Genomic DNA, 14,522 nt, shown 5'->3' with positions numbered 1-14,522 from the left:
GGGGGCTCAGGCCCCTTTCCCGGCGGCGGGCGCCCAGCACGGCCGCGCAGACCGGGACAAAGCGAGGCGATGCGGGGGCCGCCACCGCCGCCCGGGCAGCCCCCGGGGACCCCGGGCCCTCTCGCGGGGCTGCTGCGGCGGGTGGGGGAGAGACAGAAGCGCCGGGCCAGCTGCAGATGGAGGCAGGTCGAGGGATAGGTCAAGGTTAGAAAGAGCCTGCTATTGATCTGGCTTTGAACGCGAGACAGGGAGAGCAGAGAGACTAAAGGGGGAGCTGTGAGACAAGACATTAACAGCTTTCAGTGCTAATGATCACAAGTGCCAGACAGGGGAGGAAAGAGAAGACTGAGAAATCACTTTGGAATTTTTTTTTTCCTCTGTTGGGATGTATTTTCGGAGGAGGAGGCTGGCTGGGGGCTCAACCCCCGAAGCCCTGCCCGCAGCTGGAGGGGCGGGAGAGGGCTGTGGCGGCCCCGCCGCCCCGAGCAGCCGGAGCGTCCTCCTGGTCAATCATTGCCGGCCTTTATCTCCCGCTCTCGATGCCCACTGGAAGACACTAGTTAATCAACAGATGATGCCCAGTAACTTCCCGATAAGCCGTGCTCCGAAGGGGTGCAGCTTCCTGCAGCTCTCCGAAGAAGGGCCGGGGCCGCCGGCGGCCGGACTTTGCCCTCCACAACACCCCCGTGCCCGTGGCCTGGGGACGGGCCGCGCCGAGCACGGCAGCACAGCCACACAAAGCCTCTCGGCCTCCCCAGCCGGGAGCAGAGTGGGATCAAAGCGGGGACAGCAGTGCGGGAAACCCCATCCCCGCCGATCCGCCCGGGCCCCTTCACCGCGCCCCGGCCAGGAGAGCGCCTTCCCTCCCTCCCTTATCCTCCGCGTGAGGCTGCCGCATCCTTTCCCCTGGCTCGGAAAAGGCTGGCCCTCAGGGCAGGACAGGGGGGCTCCCCCTCGGGGCCTCGTCCCTCCGCACCAGTCGTGGGGGGGCCCTGCCATCACCACGGTCATTTTCCTTTGCAGGACCGCGCAGAGCAAACCAAACACACACGGCGAACAATCGCCGCAGATTAAGAGCCGCTAAAGGTCCTGTACGTGTTTGCCGAGCGCTGGCAGAGGCGGAGGGCCGAGCCCGGGCAGCTCAGGGCAGTGCCAGGCTGGCCCGGCGCCCACCGCCCGGCCGGGGCAGGAGGTCCCGGCTGCCCTGGGCGGCTCCCGGGCCGGGGGCCGGGGGGCCGGGGTCTGGCAGCGCCGGAACACGGGCTGTGAGCGGGCGGGCGGGCGTGGGGAGGGAGAGGCAGATTTGCCGGAGGAGGCGAGAGCGATGCTGTTTAGCCAAATTCTTCTCAAAGCTGATTAAGGGCAATGAGATGAATTCTGGTCCCCTCAAGGCTCTTATGCGATTTTATATATATATATATATATATATATATATATATATATATATATATATATATTCATTTAACGTGGAAAGTAAATGACACGAGTGCAGCGCGGGTCTCCAAGCGGGTTCCGGGTACAGGGTGTTTCTTGGGTTTCTGCTCCATCTGCCTCCGAGCCCCCAGGCCTCTCCTCTCCCCCTTCCCCTCGCCCTGGCCAAATCTGGTGCTGAAAAGCTGTTATACACCGAACTATTTACTTGTCGGGAGAGGAGGAGGAGGGGGGAGAGAGAGAAACAATCGCAGGAGATGGGCTGAGAGAGCCGAGATACAGGGGGAAAAGTTGGTTTACAAGAATCTTCCAAGTTAGAAGCGCACGCAGTTGTGGGCATTTACCTGCGTGTGAAATAGGAGGACAAGTGCACTGGGATGCGGTTTCTGGGAACTCGGCGTCTCTCCATTCGTGGCTGAGACTTAATTCCTCCGAGAAAAAATACTCTCTGCCAGGATTTTAAGGGAAGGGGGGTAGGGGGGTGGGAGAAGAAGGTCGGAGCGTGTGTGCGTGTGCGGATCGGGTGTGCGCGCGTGTCCCGCTACCATCGCGCTTCGGGTAGGGAGAGAGGAGGGGGAAAAAATCCCTCTCCCCAACCCACACAGATATTTGTGTTGTTGTAAAACTGTTCGAAAGAAATGCAGGGGGAACGCGCTCGCCGCCGAGGAGCTGCGGCGGCGCCTGGAGGGAAGGAAGAGCAGCCCGCGACCCCTGGGGAGCCTCCGCTCCCCGGGCACGGGGACGGCGGGAGCACGATCCGGAGCCGAGCCCAGGCGGCGGAGAGCGGCGGCCGCGATGGGTAACGGCGAGGCGGCGGCACCGGCACCGGCGGCAGCGCCGCCGCCCCCCGCCCGCGCCCTCCGCGAACCCCGGTGGCTGCCCCCGCCCGAGCCGCCCCCGCTGCGGCCGACGCCGGGCTCGGGGAAGTTTGGCCGTGCGCGAGGATGCAGATTTGTTCCTTCCCCGCGCTCTTTTCCTAGCCGCGGGCACTCCGCGCTCTGAAAGCGGCGCTGCACAAAGCCCGGAGCGGCGGCGAGCCCTGCGTGTGCCGTAGTTGGTGTGTGTGCGGTGTGTGTGCGTGTGCGGTGTGTGCGGTGTGTGCGAGTGGCGTTTCTTGTTCTCTTGCAGGGTACAATGTTAAAAAGCCACCGCTAGTCGCCCCCAGTGCTCCTACTCTCTGGGTCTTTTTGTCTCTAGTGCAGATTAAACGTCACGTCCGCACTTGAACTTGAATTTTATCCCATTGTACAGAGGCAGCCCCAGCCATAGAGAGACAGAGCGCTCCCAGAGAACCAGGACTCCGCCATCTTCACATTGCAATATATAATAGTAATAGCCAGCACCAGCCCAGCTGCACTGGGGGCTTCCTTCCTTCCAGTCCCAGTGCCAGGCGAGGGGGGAAGAGTGCAAAGTGGTGCAGGAGCACTGGCAATCCAAAAGCACCAGGGCAAAGCAGTGCCACTTTAACTGGGAAAGAGGAGACACAGTTTCGGCTACCCCTTTTCAAAAAAATTCTCTCTATATATCTACCCAGCAAGGGTCAATCTCTGAAAAACATTTTTTTTTTGGCAATTTTTTTTTGTGTGTGGGCTATCCCAATTCTAGTACTTTTTCTTCTTCTTCCTTTTTTTTTTTTTTAATTTTTTTTATTACTGCTTTTTTTTTCTTTTAATTTTTTTTAACCCTCCTGGTGGAAAAGCGCACTTGCCAATTTGCCAAGCACTCTGGAAAGAGGGAAAGAGAAAAGTGTCACTGGCGGTGCATATCCTCCTAAGTTCAAGAAGAGATCTGGAAGTCCAAGTGGCAGAAGCAGTGGAGAAAGGACAGAGTGTGTGAAAGAGAGAGAGAAAAAAGAGCGAGAAAGAGCTTTTCCTGATGATGATGATGATTTTTAATTGAGAGGGAATCCCATCCAGTGCACCACAGCAGCAACAAAAAGGAGGCTTTTTTTGTTTTGTTTTTGATTTTTTTTAAGAAGAACTTGATAAAGAAGAAGAAGAATAAGAATAAGGAGGAAAAAAAAAGAGGAGGAGGATCGACCCCCCAACACATCTCCCCAAACCAGTGAAGCTCTCCAGGCGATGCCAGTGTAAATGCCAGGGCAATGTCCCGTCGCAAGCAGGGAAACCCGCAGCACTTGTCACAAAGAGAGATTATCACACGTAAGTTTGAACTTGGAACCAGACGGAGCCGAAATCGAGAAGCAAAATTAGGGAAGGGGAGGAAGCGGTTGGGGGGGGGGAACTCCATGAGCAACCAAAGCTGGTAAATGACTTCAGAGAGAGGGAGAGGAGAAGGGAATTAAAGAGGGGAGGGGGGTGTGTGGCTGGGGGGGATGGGCTGGGGGTGGAGGGGGGGAGAAGCCCGAAGTTTGCTGTGCGTTTTTGCAGCGGTGCGGAGGTGAGGCGGGCAGGCAGGCGGGAGGGCAGGCGGCGTGGAGCGGGGAAGGAGCTGCCGGCGGGGAGAGCGCGGCGTGGGGGGCGCGGGGCTCTCCCGGGGAGCGGGTGCGTGTGCGGGGGGCGGCGGAGCGGGGCACGCTGCTCCGGGCCGGGCTGGGCCGACCCGCCGGGGCTCAGCGGCTCGCCCACGGCCCCGTTCCTCGTTCCTTGCTCCGGGGGCAGCACGGAGCGGTGGGAAAAGTTGGCCGAGCGCCTTGCCTCAGCGTGACAGCCTGGCCGCGGAGGGGGGGGGCGGATCAAGGTGGGCAGTGGCGGGGGAGAAGCGCGGCGGCCGGGGGAACTTAGAGGGAAGCACATGGAGGCGGTGGGCCGGCGGCGGGGCCGAGCTCCCGGCGCTCGGGCGCAGGGCAGGTAGATGGGTAGCTGCGCCCTGCCTGCCCCAGGTGCATCGCCGGCGGGGGAAGAGAACTCTCCTCCGAAGCGCGGGGGAAGGCAGAACCAGCTCGGCTGGGGCTAGAGGCAGGGCAGGGGCTGTCGACGTGCGGGCGGGGGTGTCTGTCGGTGACGGGGGGACTCGGGGAAAGCCGAGGTGGGGGACGGGGATGGAGTGCACGAAATGCGGGCCGTACAGCGGCACCGGCTGGGCTGCGGGGCAGGAGCGGAGGCTGCACTTTGCTGAAGCTCCAATGAAAATACACATATATGCCCCCCCCCACACCCCCTCAAAGAAAAATAGGAAAGGAAAAAATAATGCGGGGGGGAGGGAAGGAGGCGCTCCCCCCACACACATCCCGTAGCTCCAGCATCCCCCTCCTCCACGCTCCCACCCCTAAAGCTCCGGGAGAGGGGCGAGCGCCTGCAGGCAGAGTAGGGGGCAGGTCCCCGCGCGGGCGCCCCGCTCCGCCGCTCCTGTCCCCGCGGGGCTTGTGCCGCGAAGGGGGGGAGGGAATATGTGGGGGCACATCCCGGGGCGCGGGGCCCCCAGCGCTCCCTGCTGCTCCGACGCCACCGGACCACGGGGAAGGGGGAGGTCAGGCGGGTCCCCTTTTCCCTCCTATAGCATAGGACCGGGCTGGGATGGGGGTGGTAAGAAAATGAATGCCCGGCGCGCCGTGGCCCAGCGCTCCGCCGAGAAGCTCGGCCGGACCACCCCCCAAATCCCCCCCCCGCGCCCCGCAAGACGAGTCCGCAAGTTGCTGTGCTGCGGGGGGCGGCGGCTCGTACTGAGCCAGCCCGGGGCTGAGCCTGAGCCGCGGTGGATCCGAATATTTATGTTGAGATTTTAAAAAATTTAAATAAATAAATAAAATATTCCCCCGGCTTCTCTCCCCTCCCCTGAAAGCCAAGAATAGGAGCCATCTGCCAGGAGCATTTGGTGCTTGCAAGCTCCTCTTTTTCTTTGTTATCGGTGATAAATTTCTGTTAGTAAGATTTCCTTGGGAATCGAGATATATATGTGTATATAATTTTTCCACCTCCTGTGGGATTTTTTTTCGTAGCACAGGATTGTTAGGGGACGGTTTGAGTTTCGAAATTTTAATTTCTTTCGCTGTTTCTGTATTTCCTTCTTCTTCTTCTTCTTTTTTTTTTTTTTTTTTTTTTAATATACATACATATATAATTTCTTTTTTTGTGTGTGTGTGCGTCTTCATTTTTTAAAAACTATCCTCCCCCCCGCCTCCCAGCACATCAGCTGGTGGAACCTTGATGAAAATGCATCTGGTATTCAGCTTTTTCTGGGTTTTGGTTTTTTTTTTTTTTTTTTTTTTTTCCTTTATTCATTGTTATTTTGGAGCCAGATTTGCATCACCATAAAAGGTGGATTTCCCCCTTCCTCAACACCCTCCCCTTCGTTAATTGCATTTTTGATTTTAACCATCCACTCTGGAAAATATGTTACCCTTTTTGTTGGTGGCTTCTTATTTTTTTCCCTTTTTGTTTTTTAATTTTCTTTTTAAAAGAAATAGCATCAACAGCCCCCTAAATCGCCCTGTGCAATTTCTCCCACTAGTTTTGTGGCACACTTGTGAGGAGATGTGGGGTGTTGAAAGGGGGTGTGCGGAAAATCTGTTTTGTAGCACACGTCTGAATTTGTTTCAAGGGGTGAAACATTTCTTTTCTCCCTGCTGTTGCTGCTGGGTGTGTGTGTGTGGGGGGAGAGGTGGGGTGGAGAAGAGAGCCAGGTAGGTTTGTTATTTCAATTTGATCTCCTTTTCTGATCGCTTTACTTGAAGGTAAATAATGAGGCAGGACAGCATTCGAAGGTACCGAGGAGCTGCGTGTACAATGGGTTTAGCGGGAAGGCTGGGGGAGGAATGGAGAGCAGAGCGGTACGAGCTTCCCTCCCTCCCCTCTTGTATTTATCTATATCTCCATCCTGAGGAAGCTGACGGAGAAATCAGGCTGCATACTGAACAGTGGCAGAAAAAAATGAAGGTATCCAGGGGAGGAGGTGGTGGGAGGCGGGGGGTGGAGGGAAGCTGCGTCGGGCTGGAGTTGGGGCTGGGGGAGCAGGAGCGCAGGCATTTCAGCGCATAGGTCTGAGCCTCAGCTGCAGGCTTGAAGGAGAGGGGGTTGCAGGCTCTGCACTCCTCGAAAAGTGTCATTCATGGGGAAAAGCAGCCGGGCAGTGTCCTCTCTAAAGGGGAGTTTGGAAAGTAGCGGGCAACAGAATGGGAAACCGAAACACTTAAACCAAAATAAAGCCAATGCCAAGTCAAGCCCCCAAAGCTGGGATGAACTGATACTGTCTTCAGAAATCTTTAATTTCTGTTGTGTTTAGCTTGGGCTTTTTTCTCCCTCTCTCCCTTTTTGGCATCTTTCAGGAGAGTTGCATTTTAGGATGGACTGGAGGTGTGTGCCAGGCAAGGAAAGGGAGATGTGGAGACAGATGAGCAGAGAGAGAGAGAGAGAAGGGTTTTCTGACACTGCTCAGCTGGAGTTTATTTGGTTTCATGCACTTTGTGTTTGAAGAAGCGTTTAGATTCTTAGTGTAAGACAAACAAACTCAAAAAGCAGAGAAACTGCAGTGTAGTTGTGCTCCAGAGTTGCAGCATCTCATTAGCACAGTGGTCTTTAAGACTGCAAAACGGAGTGGCCTGTCTGTCCTTGCCAGGCTCACCCAGGCAGTGTTGTAGTGGATGTATGTGCAGGACGAAAAAGGAGGGGAAACACATGGAGAGAAAAGTGCAGCTCTGAACCTTTCTTCACTGGTGGTGGACAGAGCAAACTTGGTAGCCAAGCTCACTTAAATGCAAAAGAATGACAATACAAAAGAACTGACTATGTAGAGTAGAGGAGGTTGAGGTGTTGAGCTGCTCTGTGCAAAGAAACGTTATTTTGGTTTGATTCAAACTGGTGATTTTCCAGCTTAAGATCTTCCCTTTTAAACTCAAGAAATCTGTTTCCAAACTAGCCCTGCATTTTTCATTTGAAGGAAATATGAAAGGCGAGAGCATGTGAAAAGCTTACTGGTAGCAGTTTTGCAGGAGGCGGCAAAGCAAGAACATTTCTGCAGAACAGTAGCAAAGATTGTGAGGGAAAGATACAGTAAAATCATACAATTCCAGGCAGAGAACCAGGTTTCCCGAGGCAGCTCTTCAGTACCTGGTCAACAGGTTTCCTAGGAAGAGCAATAATTTCCTGTATCACTTTGTATGTGTACGTAGTCATTAAAAATAATAACAAAAACCTCTACGATTTTTTGCATGTCAAAGTTTTGCAAATTGCTTCAAGGAGCTTCTCTTAAAATGCATTTAGATTTAGTGCAATTAACGCACATTCCCTGCAGAAGAAAACCCACACCAATGTAATCAACTCTAATACAAAGAAGGTATGCTGTGACTGAAGAATTAAGGAGGAAATTACTATTATTTTAAGGATGGCTGACTTTTTCATAGTATGTGCATAGTTGTGCACAGAAAAACTTATTGTGCTTTTAAAAGACATTACATGTGTTTGCTTTAAATAGGACAGGAAAAAAAAATAAAGGTTGTGTGCTGTCGACTTCCAGGTTGCCTTTCATTTGAATATATTTGTATTGGACTTACAAGATAAATAAAAACACTACTGGCACATTTTCATAGTTTCTCATATTTTAAAATATTTCTTAGAACTGGTGCAGAGTAACCAGATTGTGGATCTAAGTGGTTCTGTCCTTTTTAGTTGATGTGTTCAGTGGCTTAAATAGGCGTACAGTGGGTGAGAAACCATTTTGCATTTTTTGCTGGCCGGCAGATGCAGAGCATATTTTGTCAGGCTTATTTAAATACTGAGAAATAAAACTCTTCAAAATTTTACTACCTGGCTGCCTTTAATAGGAATGGTGGGAGCCCTTGTCTTGTGCAAAGTGTATGTTTTTGTGCAGAACAAAGGGTTGTCTTGTGGCATATGTGTCAGTAGTTATGACTTAGTGGAGTGTGCGCTTGTAGAAGTAGTACAAATTATTGATATCGGTTAAGGACTCTGGTTGACTTCAGCGGCTCTTCCTAGGGCTGAGCTTGCTGCGAGCACATCTCTCCGCTTCAAAAATGCCTCGCACACGATATTAGCTCCTCTTCCACAATTTCTACCTGGATCTCTTTGCGCTCTGTGTTGTTTGTTGTTGCAAAATACTTTCCAAAATAAACTTCGCTGGCTGTTGGGAGCCTGCCGTGTGCTCCGTCCGCCAGTGGCGGGGGTTGGCGACTAGGGGGAGCTCCCAGCCCGTGCGATGGCCGCGCCGGCCCCGCCGCGGGACGCGCGGGATGCGCCGCCGGAGCCCGCACCGCCGCGCCCGGCGCTCACTGTGCTGCAAAATGTGCTCAGCGTAAAGTTGTAATATTGATTTCCATGCGAAGATCTATACAGAGCTAGCCGAGAAGGGCTGACAGCGAGACGAATCTAGTTTTAGCTAAATCGCGGCTGATTAATTGACCCGGGTGGACAGGAGTTTTTAATTAAAATTAGTTTTTAACGGTGCTTTTTATTGCCAACAGACAATGTTTAAATTCTCCGTTTGTTGTTGTCAGATAGTGATCGGGGTAATGGTACCTGTATACGAGTGAGCCTCTGCGTGGCGGGGAGAACCCACAGAGATCCATATGTTTGCTCCAGTGGATGTGAAAACACAGAGTGAGGAAGCTGGAGCTCTAGAAGAAGGTGTGTGCAGCAATAAAGCAGACACACACGAACAGAAATTGGCGTTGATTACATGTCAGAAAGCCACATGTACCCCTGCCGAGAGGATTTGATATGAGAGAGTTTAACCATACTTTGATCCTCAGGTCCTTAGAGCAAAAAATCCGCAGTTCCTGCAAATGAAAATAAGCTTTCTCTTTTTTCTAGAGAAATAAACACAAAATCACATCTGTTATGTAGAAGTTGCTGCTGAACAGCTCACAGGGCTTGTGCTGTGTGCTTCTCCAACAGGCTTGTGCAGTTCTCTGCTGCAGTCGGCTTGTGCGTTGTGGACGGACTTTAGCGGGACTCTTTCTTGCCCAAACGTATAATTTAGTGGCGTACACACGGGAAGCTTTGGTCAGTAGATGCCTATTTCACCCATCCTGAGAAGTCCATCAAGTTATGGCACTGTTAACATAGCAGAAGCATCTTCTTATTTTTTGGGTGCAATATGCGGATGGAGGTTAGGCTATCCTGTGACAGGAAAGCGTGCTTTATTCTAACCTTCAAGAGAAGTAAATTAGGTCAGACAAAGGATCAGGGCTGTCATCAGCTGTACAAGAACCTTTCACTCTTGGGTAGAGGAGACCAGCAATTTATCTGATGATTTCTCTACTTCATTTAATGTTTGAATTGAGCTAGTTGGAAGCATATAGACAGCAGCCAGCTCATTTGACAGACCGGTAAGCTGAAGCGTACAGTGCCTGGGCCATTGCTGATGCTAGCATTGCACAGCCATGGGGAAAACCTTCCCTTTTCCCCTCCCAAAACCTCAGACTTCACTCATTGTAGCTTTCCTTTCATTCCACGACTGTTAACTTTTATCAAGAGAAACAGCTATTCCCCCTCTCCTCCTCCCGGTCACCTCTGCCCGCCAAGTGCACATGCACACACGCTCCCCTTCCTCTTATTCCCTCCTCTGCCTCCCACCCTTCCCACTCCCCCAGGTCAAAGCCTGGTGGAAAATTCTCCCTGTAGAGACCTGCTACCCCAAAATGGCTCTCCACCTCCTTACTAGAGCATTTCCTACTCTTCATTTGCTGTTTGGTTTCTCCAGGGTTGAGGTGCAGTTGTAGATTGAATTTGGTCTCCCCTCGGTAGCATCCAGAGAAAGCATGTGGAAAAATAAAGGGGGGCCAAGGATTACCCACAAGCTTTAAAGTTAGTGTTACTACAAAAAAACACTTGATAAAGCACGAGCATTGGCTGTAGATGGCTTTATATATATATGTATCCTCTTAATGAGGGAGGGAAAAGGCATCAATAACTGCATGCATTGATTCATTCAGCTGCTTTTACTACAGCACCTTCCTCTGTATTTACTTTCTTAAAATGTACATGGGCAGGCTGCACACCATTCCTCGGCACCCACAGTTACAGCCTCAGAAGCAGTTGTGTGTTCAGCTCCTGAACATCAGTTAAATTTGTTCGTTGTCTGCCCTCCTTCCCAAAGAGATGTTACTTGCTTGGTGCTGTAGACCCTTGCTGGAGCTTTAAGTAGCAGTTTTTTTCTTCTTTTTTTTTTTTTCAAGTGATATATAAAAAATGCCTAAAGCAGGTTATTTGAAAACAAATTAAAGTAGAGGGACACACTTCATGCGTTGTAGGCACGCGCCAGTAGAAGGGGGTTAGAAGAATATAATCATTTTACTGGCAAAAGTGACACCAGATCGGGGATTTGATTAATGGTGCAGCATTCACAGGGACTTAGTTCTGTATTTTTGACATATGCAAGTCTTTTGTGTAGTTGCCTCAGTGCAAGAAATTCTGTTTTGTTTTTTCCTGGAGTTGCTGATAATTTGTGTGTGTGCTGGATATGCCCAAGGTACTTTCCAAAGGCTAAGCACTAGACAGCACAGTACAAAAAAGGAATCCAAACTTAAGGGAGAGGAAAAAAACACACTGGTTTACTTAACTTTTTTATGACCCCTTTTACTAAGCCACTGGAAGAAGCCATAAATTCACTGAATGTTATAATGAATATGCTTCAATGAAAGTAAAAAAAAAAAGACTTAAGAAAATTGCGTTTGAACAACAGTGTGCCGTACACAATTGTAAAACGCAGTTTCTTTTGAGTCTGATATTTAAGAAGAGAACAGAGCTTTTGTATGTTTAATACATGTTCAGAACTAATTACTTAATTTTGATCATACGTTTTAAATCTCTGCTTCTAATATCTTTTTCTATGCCAGTTGAAACCCTGTACCCAAATACCGCTCCTTCTCCTTTTGTGGCACCAAGAGCTCCTTTTTCCCCTTGCTTGTCATTTAGTTTTAAATAAAAGAAATGTATTCACTGGGGAACAAAGAATGCTTTTATATCACATCATCACATCCCATTTTATCTTCAGAGATTTACAGCTTCTGCAGTCAATAGTCTATACATTTTCTGCTCTCAAAAGCCGTAAATATTTTTTTATGAACATATAGTTTACTTAAGAGGAGACACACCACTCCCTTCTGTAACACTGCATAGTTTCTGAAGAAGTAACATCTGACAAGTGTTGGATATTCGTGCAGATTCTTGGATATTCTTGTCTTTTGTCCTGTTTGAGTACGGCATGGTTATTGTGTCATTTTCCTCCTTCTTTTCCCTAAATCCTGATGGTTCTTTGTGGCAGTGCTTGACTTGTTCTGTCTCAGGTGTGTACAGAGGGTTAAATTGCTTTCTGAAAGATTCAGTGTACTTCTGCTAAAGGGGTCCGAACTACCAGTGTCGCAGGAATAGTCCTCCAGCTCTCCGCGCTGTGCAGGTGCTGAAGCATTGGAGTGAACCTGTCATTTCCCCCCCACCCTCCCTGCACCGCCGTGTCCTTGTCCCCTTGCTGTGGGTGCCCAGCGGGGGCGGCAGGCTCCACCCTGCCTGCTGCGGGGCCACCGGCACCTGCCGCGCTGTGCTGCCGCCCGTCCGACACGTGGCGGGGGATGACCGGACGGCCGTGGGGGACTGGACGGTGGCGGCTCAGCGGCTGCACCGGGGCCACACACGCACGGTGTGGCAGAGACTCTCTCGCCGCTGCTCCAGCTCTGCCTTTGTGCACTTTGCAGACGCTGGAGAGCCGCTGGGAAAGTGAGGAAGAGTGCGGTGCCCTGTGTTTCTGGGGCTTCTCCATGAAGTTACCTCTTTTGGCCAACTCAGCCTCAGATTTTTATTTAGGAAAAAAATAAAATAAAATAAGATACTCCTAACAATTATTTTGCAGTCCTCTGAAAAATTAAAAATTGGTGGCAGATAAGCTGTGCCTAGTGTCGCTGAGTGTGATGCTGAGGCAATATGTAGGCATAATCTCAACTCTGCCTCTGCACCTTGCAGCTGCAGGAGCTGCTGGAATGCTCTGGAAGCAGGTTATTGATAAACTTCGACGGCAAGGAGCCATGTCGTCCGCTTTGAGTAGTGTTAGTCTTTGTGCAGCAAGGATCCTGACACCGATCTCGGTGATAACCCAACCAGAGAGCGTGTGATTCGAGCTATTTCCGTTAAGCATGTTGATGCTACAGTAAATGTGACATGTGGGTGTTGATTGAAGGGACATCATTTTCAGGCCTGCTTTGGGCCAACACCCTGAAGAGCAAGTCAGTTCTTTGTGCTCGCTACCCAGCTAGGCTGAGCTCTCCCTGGCTGTGCCTCCAAGGCAGCAGTGACTGTGTGAGGAGAACAGTGCACTTGATGCACTGCAGCACACTGGTGGGCAGCTTCCTGTGTCTGGGCACAAGGAGCTGTGTCCCCATGGTGGACCCTGGGCAACCTCAGCTTGTCCCAGAGAAGGGTGGCCCTTGGGGTAGGCTGTGCTTTGTCCCCCAGGTGGGTATAAGGTTGGGCAGTGGCTGTGGTAGGGCAGGAAGGGCATACAGCAGCACATCTGTGGTGAAGACACTGGCAGTGCTCACCTTCATCACCCCGTTATTGATTTGTGCAGAAACCAGCCACGGAGGGCAGGCTTCACATGCAACGCTTTGGCCCGACACCAGAATGTTCCCTCTTCCCCTTTGCTCTGCCTCCTTTTGATACTGCAGGACAGGAAAAATAAGGAGAATAGGTTGGCGACTTTAGAGCCCTTCTTACCCAGGCTCTGCAGTGCAATAAAAAGGCAAGAAAATAAATGATTGCTGCCTGGACCCAAACCCTGTGAACATGCATTCACAGTTCTGTCCTTCGAGGCCTTGGAAACGATTTTTAGGAACACAGTCTTTTCCACTATTAATGGATATGATTTTGAGACAACTGACAGGCAGAAAGTAGTTAGCATGTGCATTCACTTTAATACTGGGCATGAGAACATTGTTTGCATGGGGCACATATGCTCTAATGATGTCACCACACTGGAGTAGGAGTGCTGGTGGCTTTGTGACAGTGCCTTTATGGAATTAAGGGGTTTGTCCTCTGCATTTTGGTGTGGTAGACAGCCAGAGAGCTTGGAGTCCAGTCAGCAAGTGTAATGATTTTTTAAGTAAAGCAAATGATTTAGATTGTCCAATTGCATTAATTTCATAAAACCATCATATAACAACATTGTCACTCACGTCCCCATAGATTGCCTGTTGCCGACTCACTGTGCTCCCTAGGCAGGCAATGCCAAGGCAATCCCCTTCAGAGGAATCTCCGGATTCAGGGAAAATGCTGGGCACACCTTAACACATCTGGAAGAACCAGGGCACGAGTCCTGTCTAGAAATATCTCGTTTGCATTTTTTTCTCTTTTCCCACGTAAGGGAGATGAGGTGTTTTTCATTCTCTTTTTTTTTTTTTCTTGTGTGTGGCTTGATTTCTTCTTTAAAAAAATATAAATTAATTTTAAATAAATACTTGTGAAGAAACACCCTCCTCCCTCTAAACCCAGCTACCAACAACAACAGCAATAAAACCACAGAGTTAAATTCAAATAATGTGAAGCGACTCATTTGAAACCCACAGACACAAGTAGAGTCAGAACTTTAGATTGAGACTGGCCTAAATTGCCCCTTTGGTATTAAAGGACTCCTTAAACAGCCTAAGATCTTGGCTGTTGTATTAACCAGACATGACCCGATGCGTTATGGGCTGGACTTGCAGGCTTTTTTCTCTTTTCCTTTGTGGGTTTTAAATCTCTCCTGTAATGTTACTTGAATGTAGGTTTTTAATGGCTTAATTGAGTTGTCAATAGGAAGCCTTTTTTTTTTTTATTCCAAGTAAAAAAAAATAAATGCAAATTGACATGGATAAAATGCATTTGAAGATCTATTCAGTATTTTGTTTTTCATTCTTTTATGTCTGTTTTCCATGTCCTGAATAAGGGGATGTAATATAGCCTCTGCATTGTTGGGTGAATAGCTGGTCTCATGCTTGATGATTTATTAAGCTCAAATCAGAAATAGAGTTGAGTAAAAAAAAAATCTTTTGATAGTTTGAAACCCAATTACTACTGATCATGAGGGCTCAGCGTACCAAGAAAACGAAAAGCTGATTTTCGGTGATGTGACGACTGCCAAAATATGAAGGAATACCAGATGTTATTTTAAAAAAGTGCCATTGCAGAGTCCTTGGAAAGAGAGTGAGT

General features: G+C 50.0%; 1 protein-coding gene across 2 annotated transcripts in view; it reads left to right on the top strand.

The window, feature by feature from the left end:
- The first annotated feature begins 2,687 nt into the window (after positions 1-2,687).
- BCL11B (BAF chromatin remodeling complex subunit BCL11B) overlaps positions 2,688-14,522 on the top strand; it is a 97,114-nt gene continuing 85,279 nt past the window's right edge. For both annotated transcript variants that reach the window (XM_032691540.1, XM_032691539.1), the window contains exon 1: positions 2,688-3,593. In XM_032691540.1, coding sequence (XP_032547431.1) covers positions 3,536-3,593 — 58 coding nt within the window. In that variant the 5' untranslated portion in view covers positions 2,688-3,535. The remainder of the gene's footprint in view (positions 3,594-14,522) is intronic.

The sequence above is a fragment of the Chiroxiphia lanceolata genome, chromosome 6 (assembly GCF_009829145.1).
Source record: "Chiroxiphia lanceolata isolate bChiLan1 chromosome 6, bChiLan1.pri, whole genome shotgun sequence".
Lineage (NCBI taxonomy): Eukaryota > Metazoa > Chordata > Aves > Passeriformes > Pipridae > Chiroxiphia > Chiroxiphia lanceolata.
The sequence above is the reverse complement of the archived record's forward strand: the minus strand, read 5'-3'. Positions and strand labels throughout refer to the sequence as shown.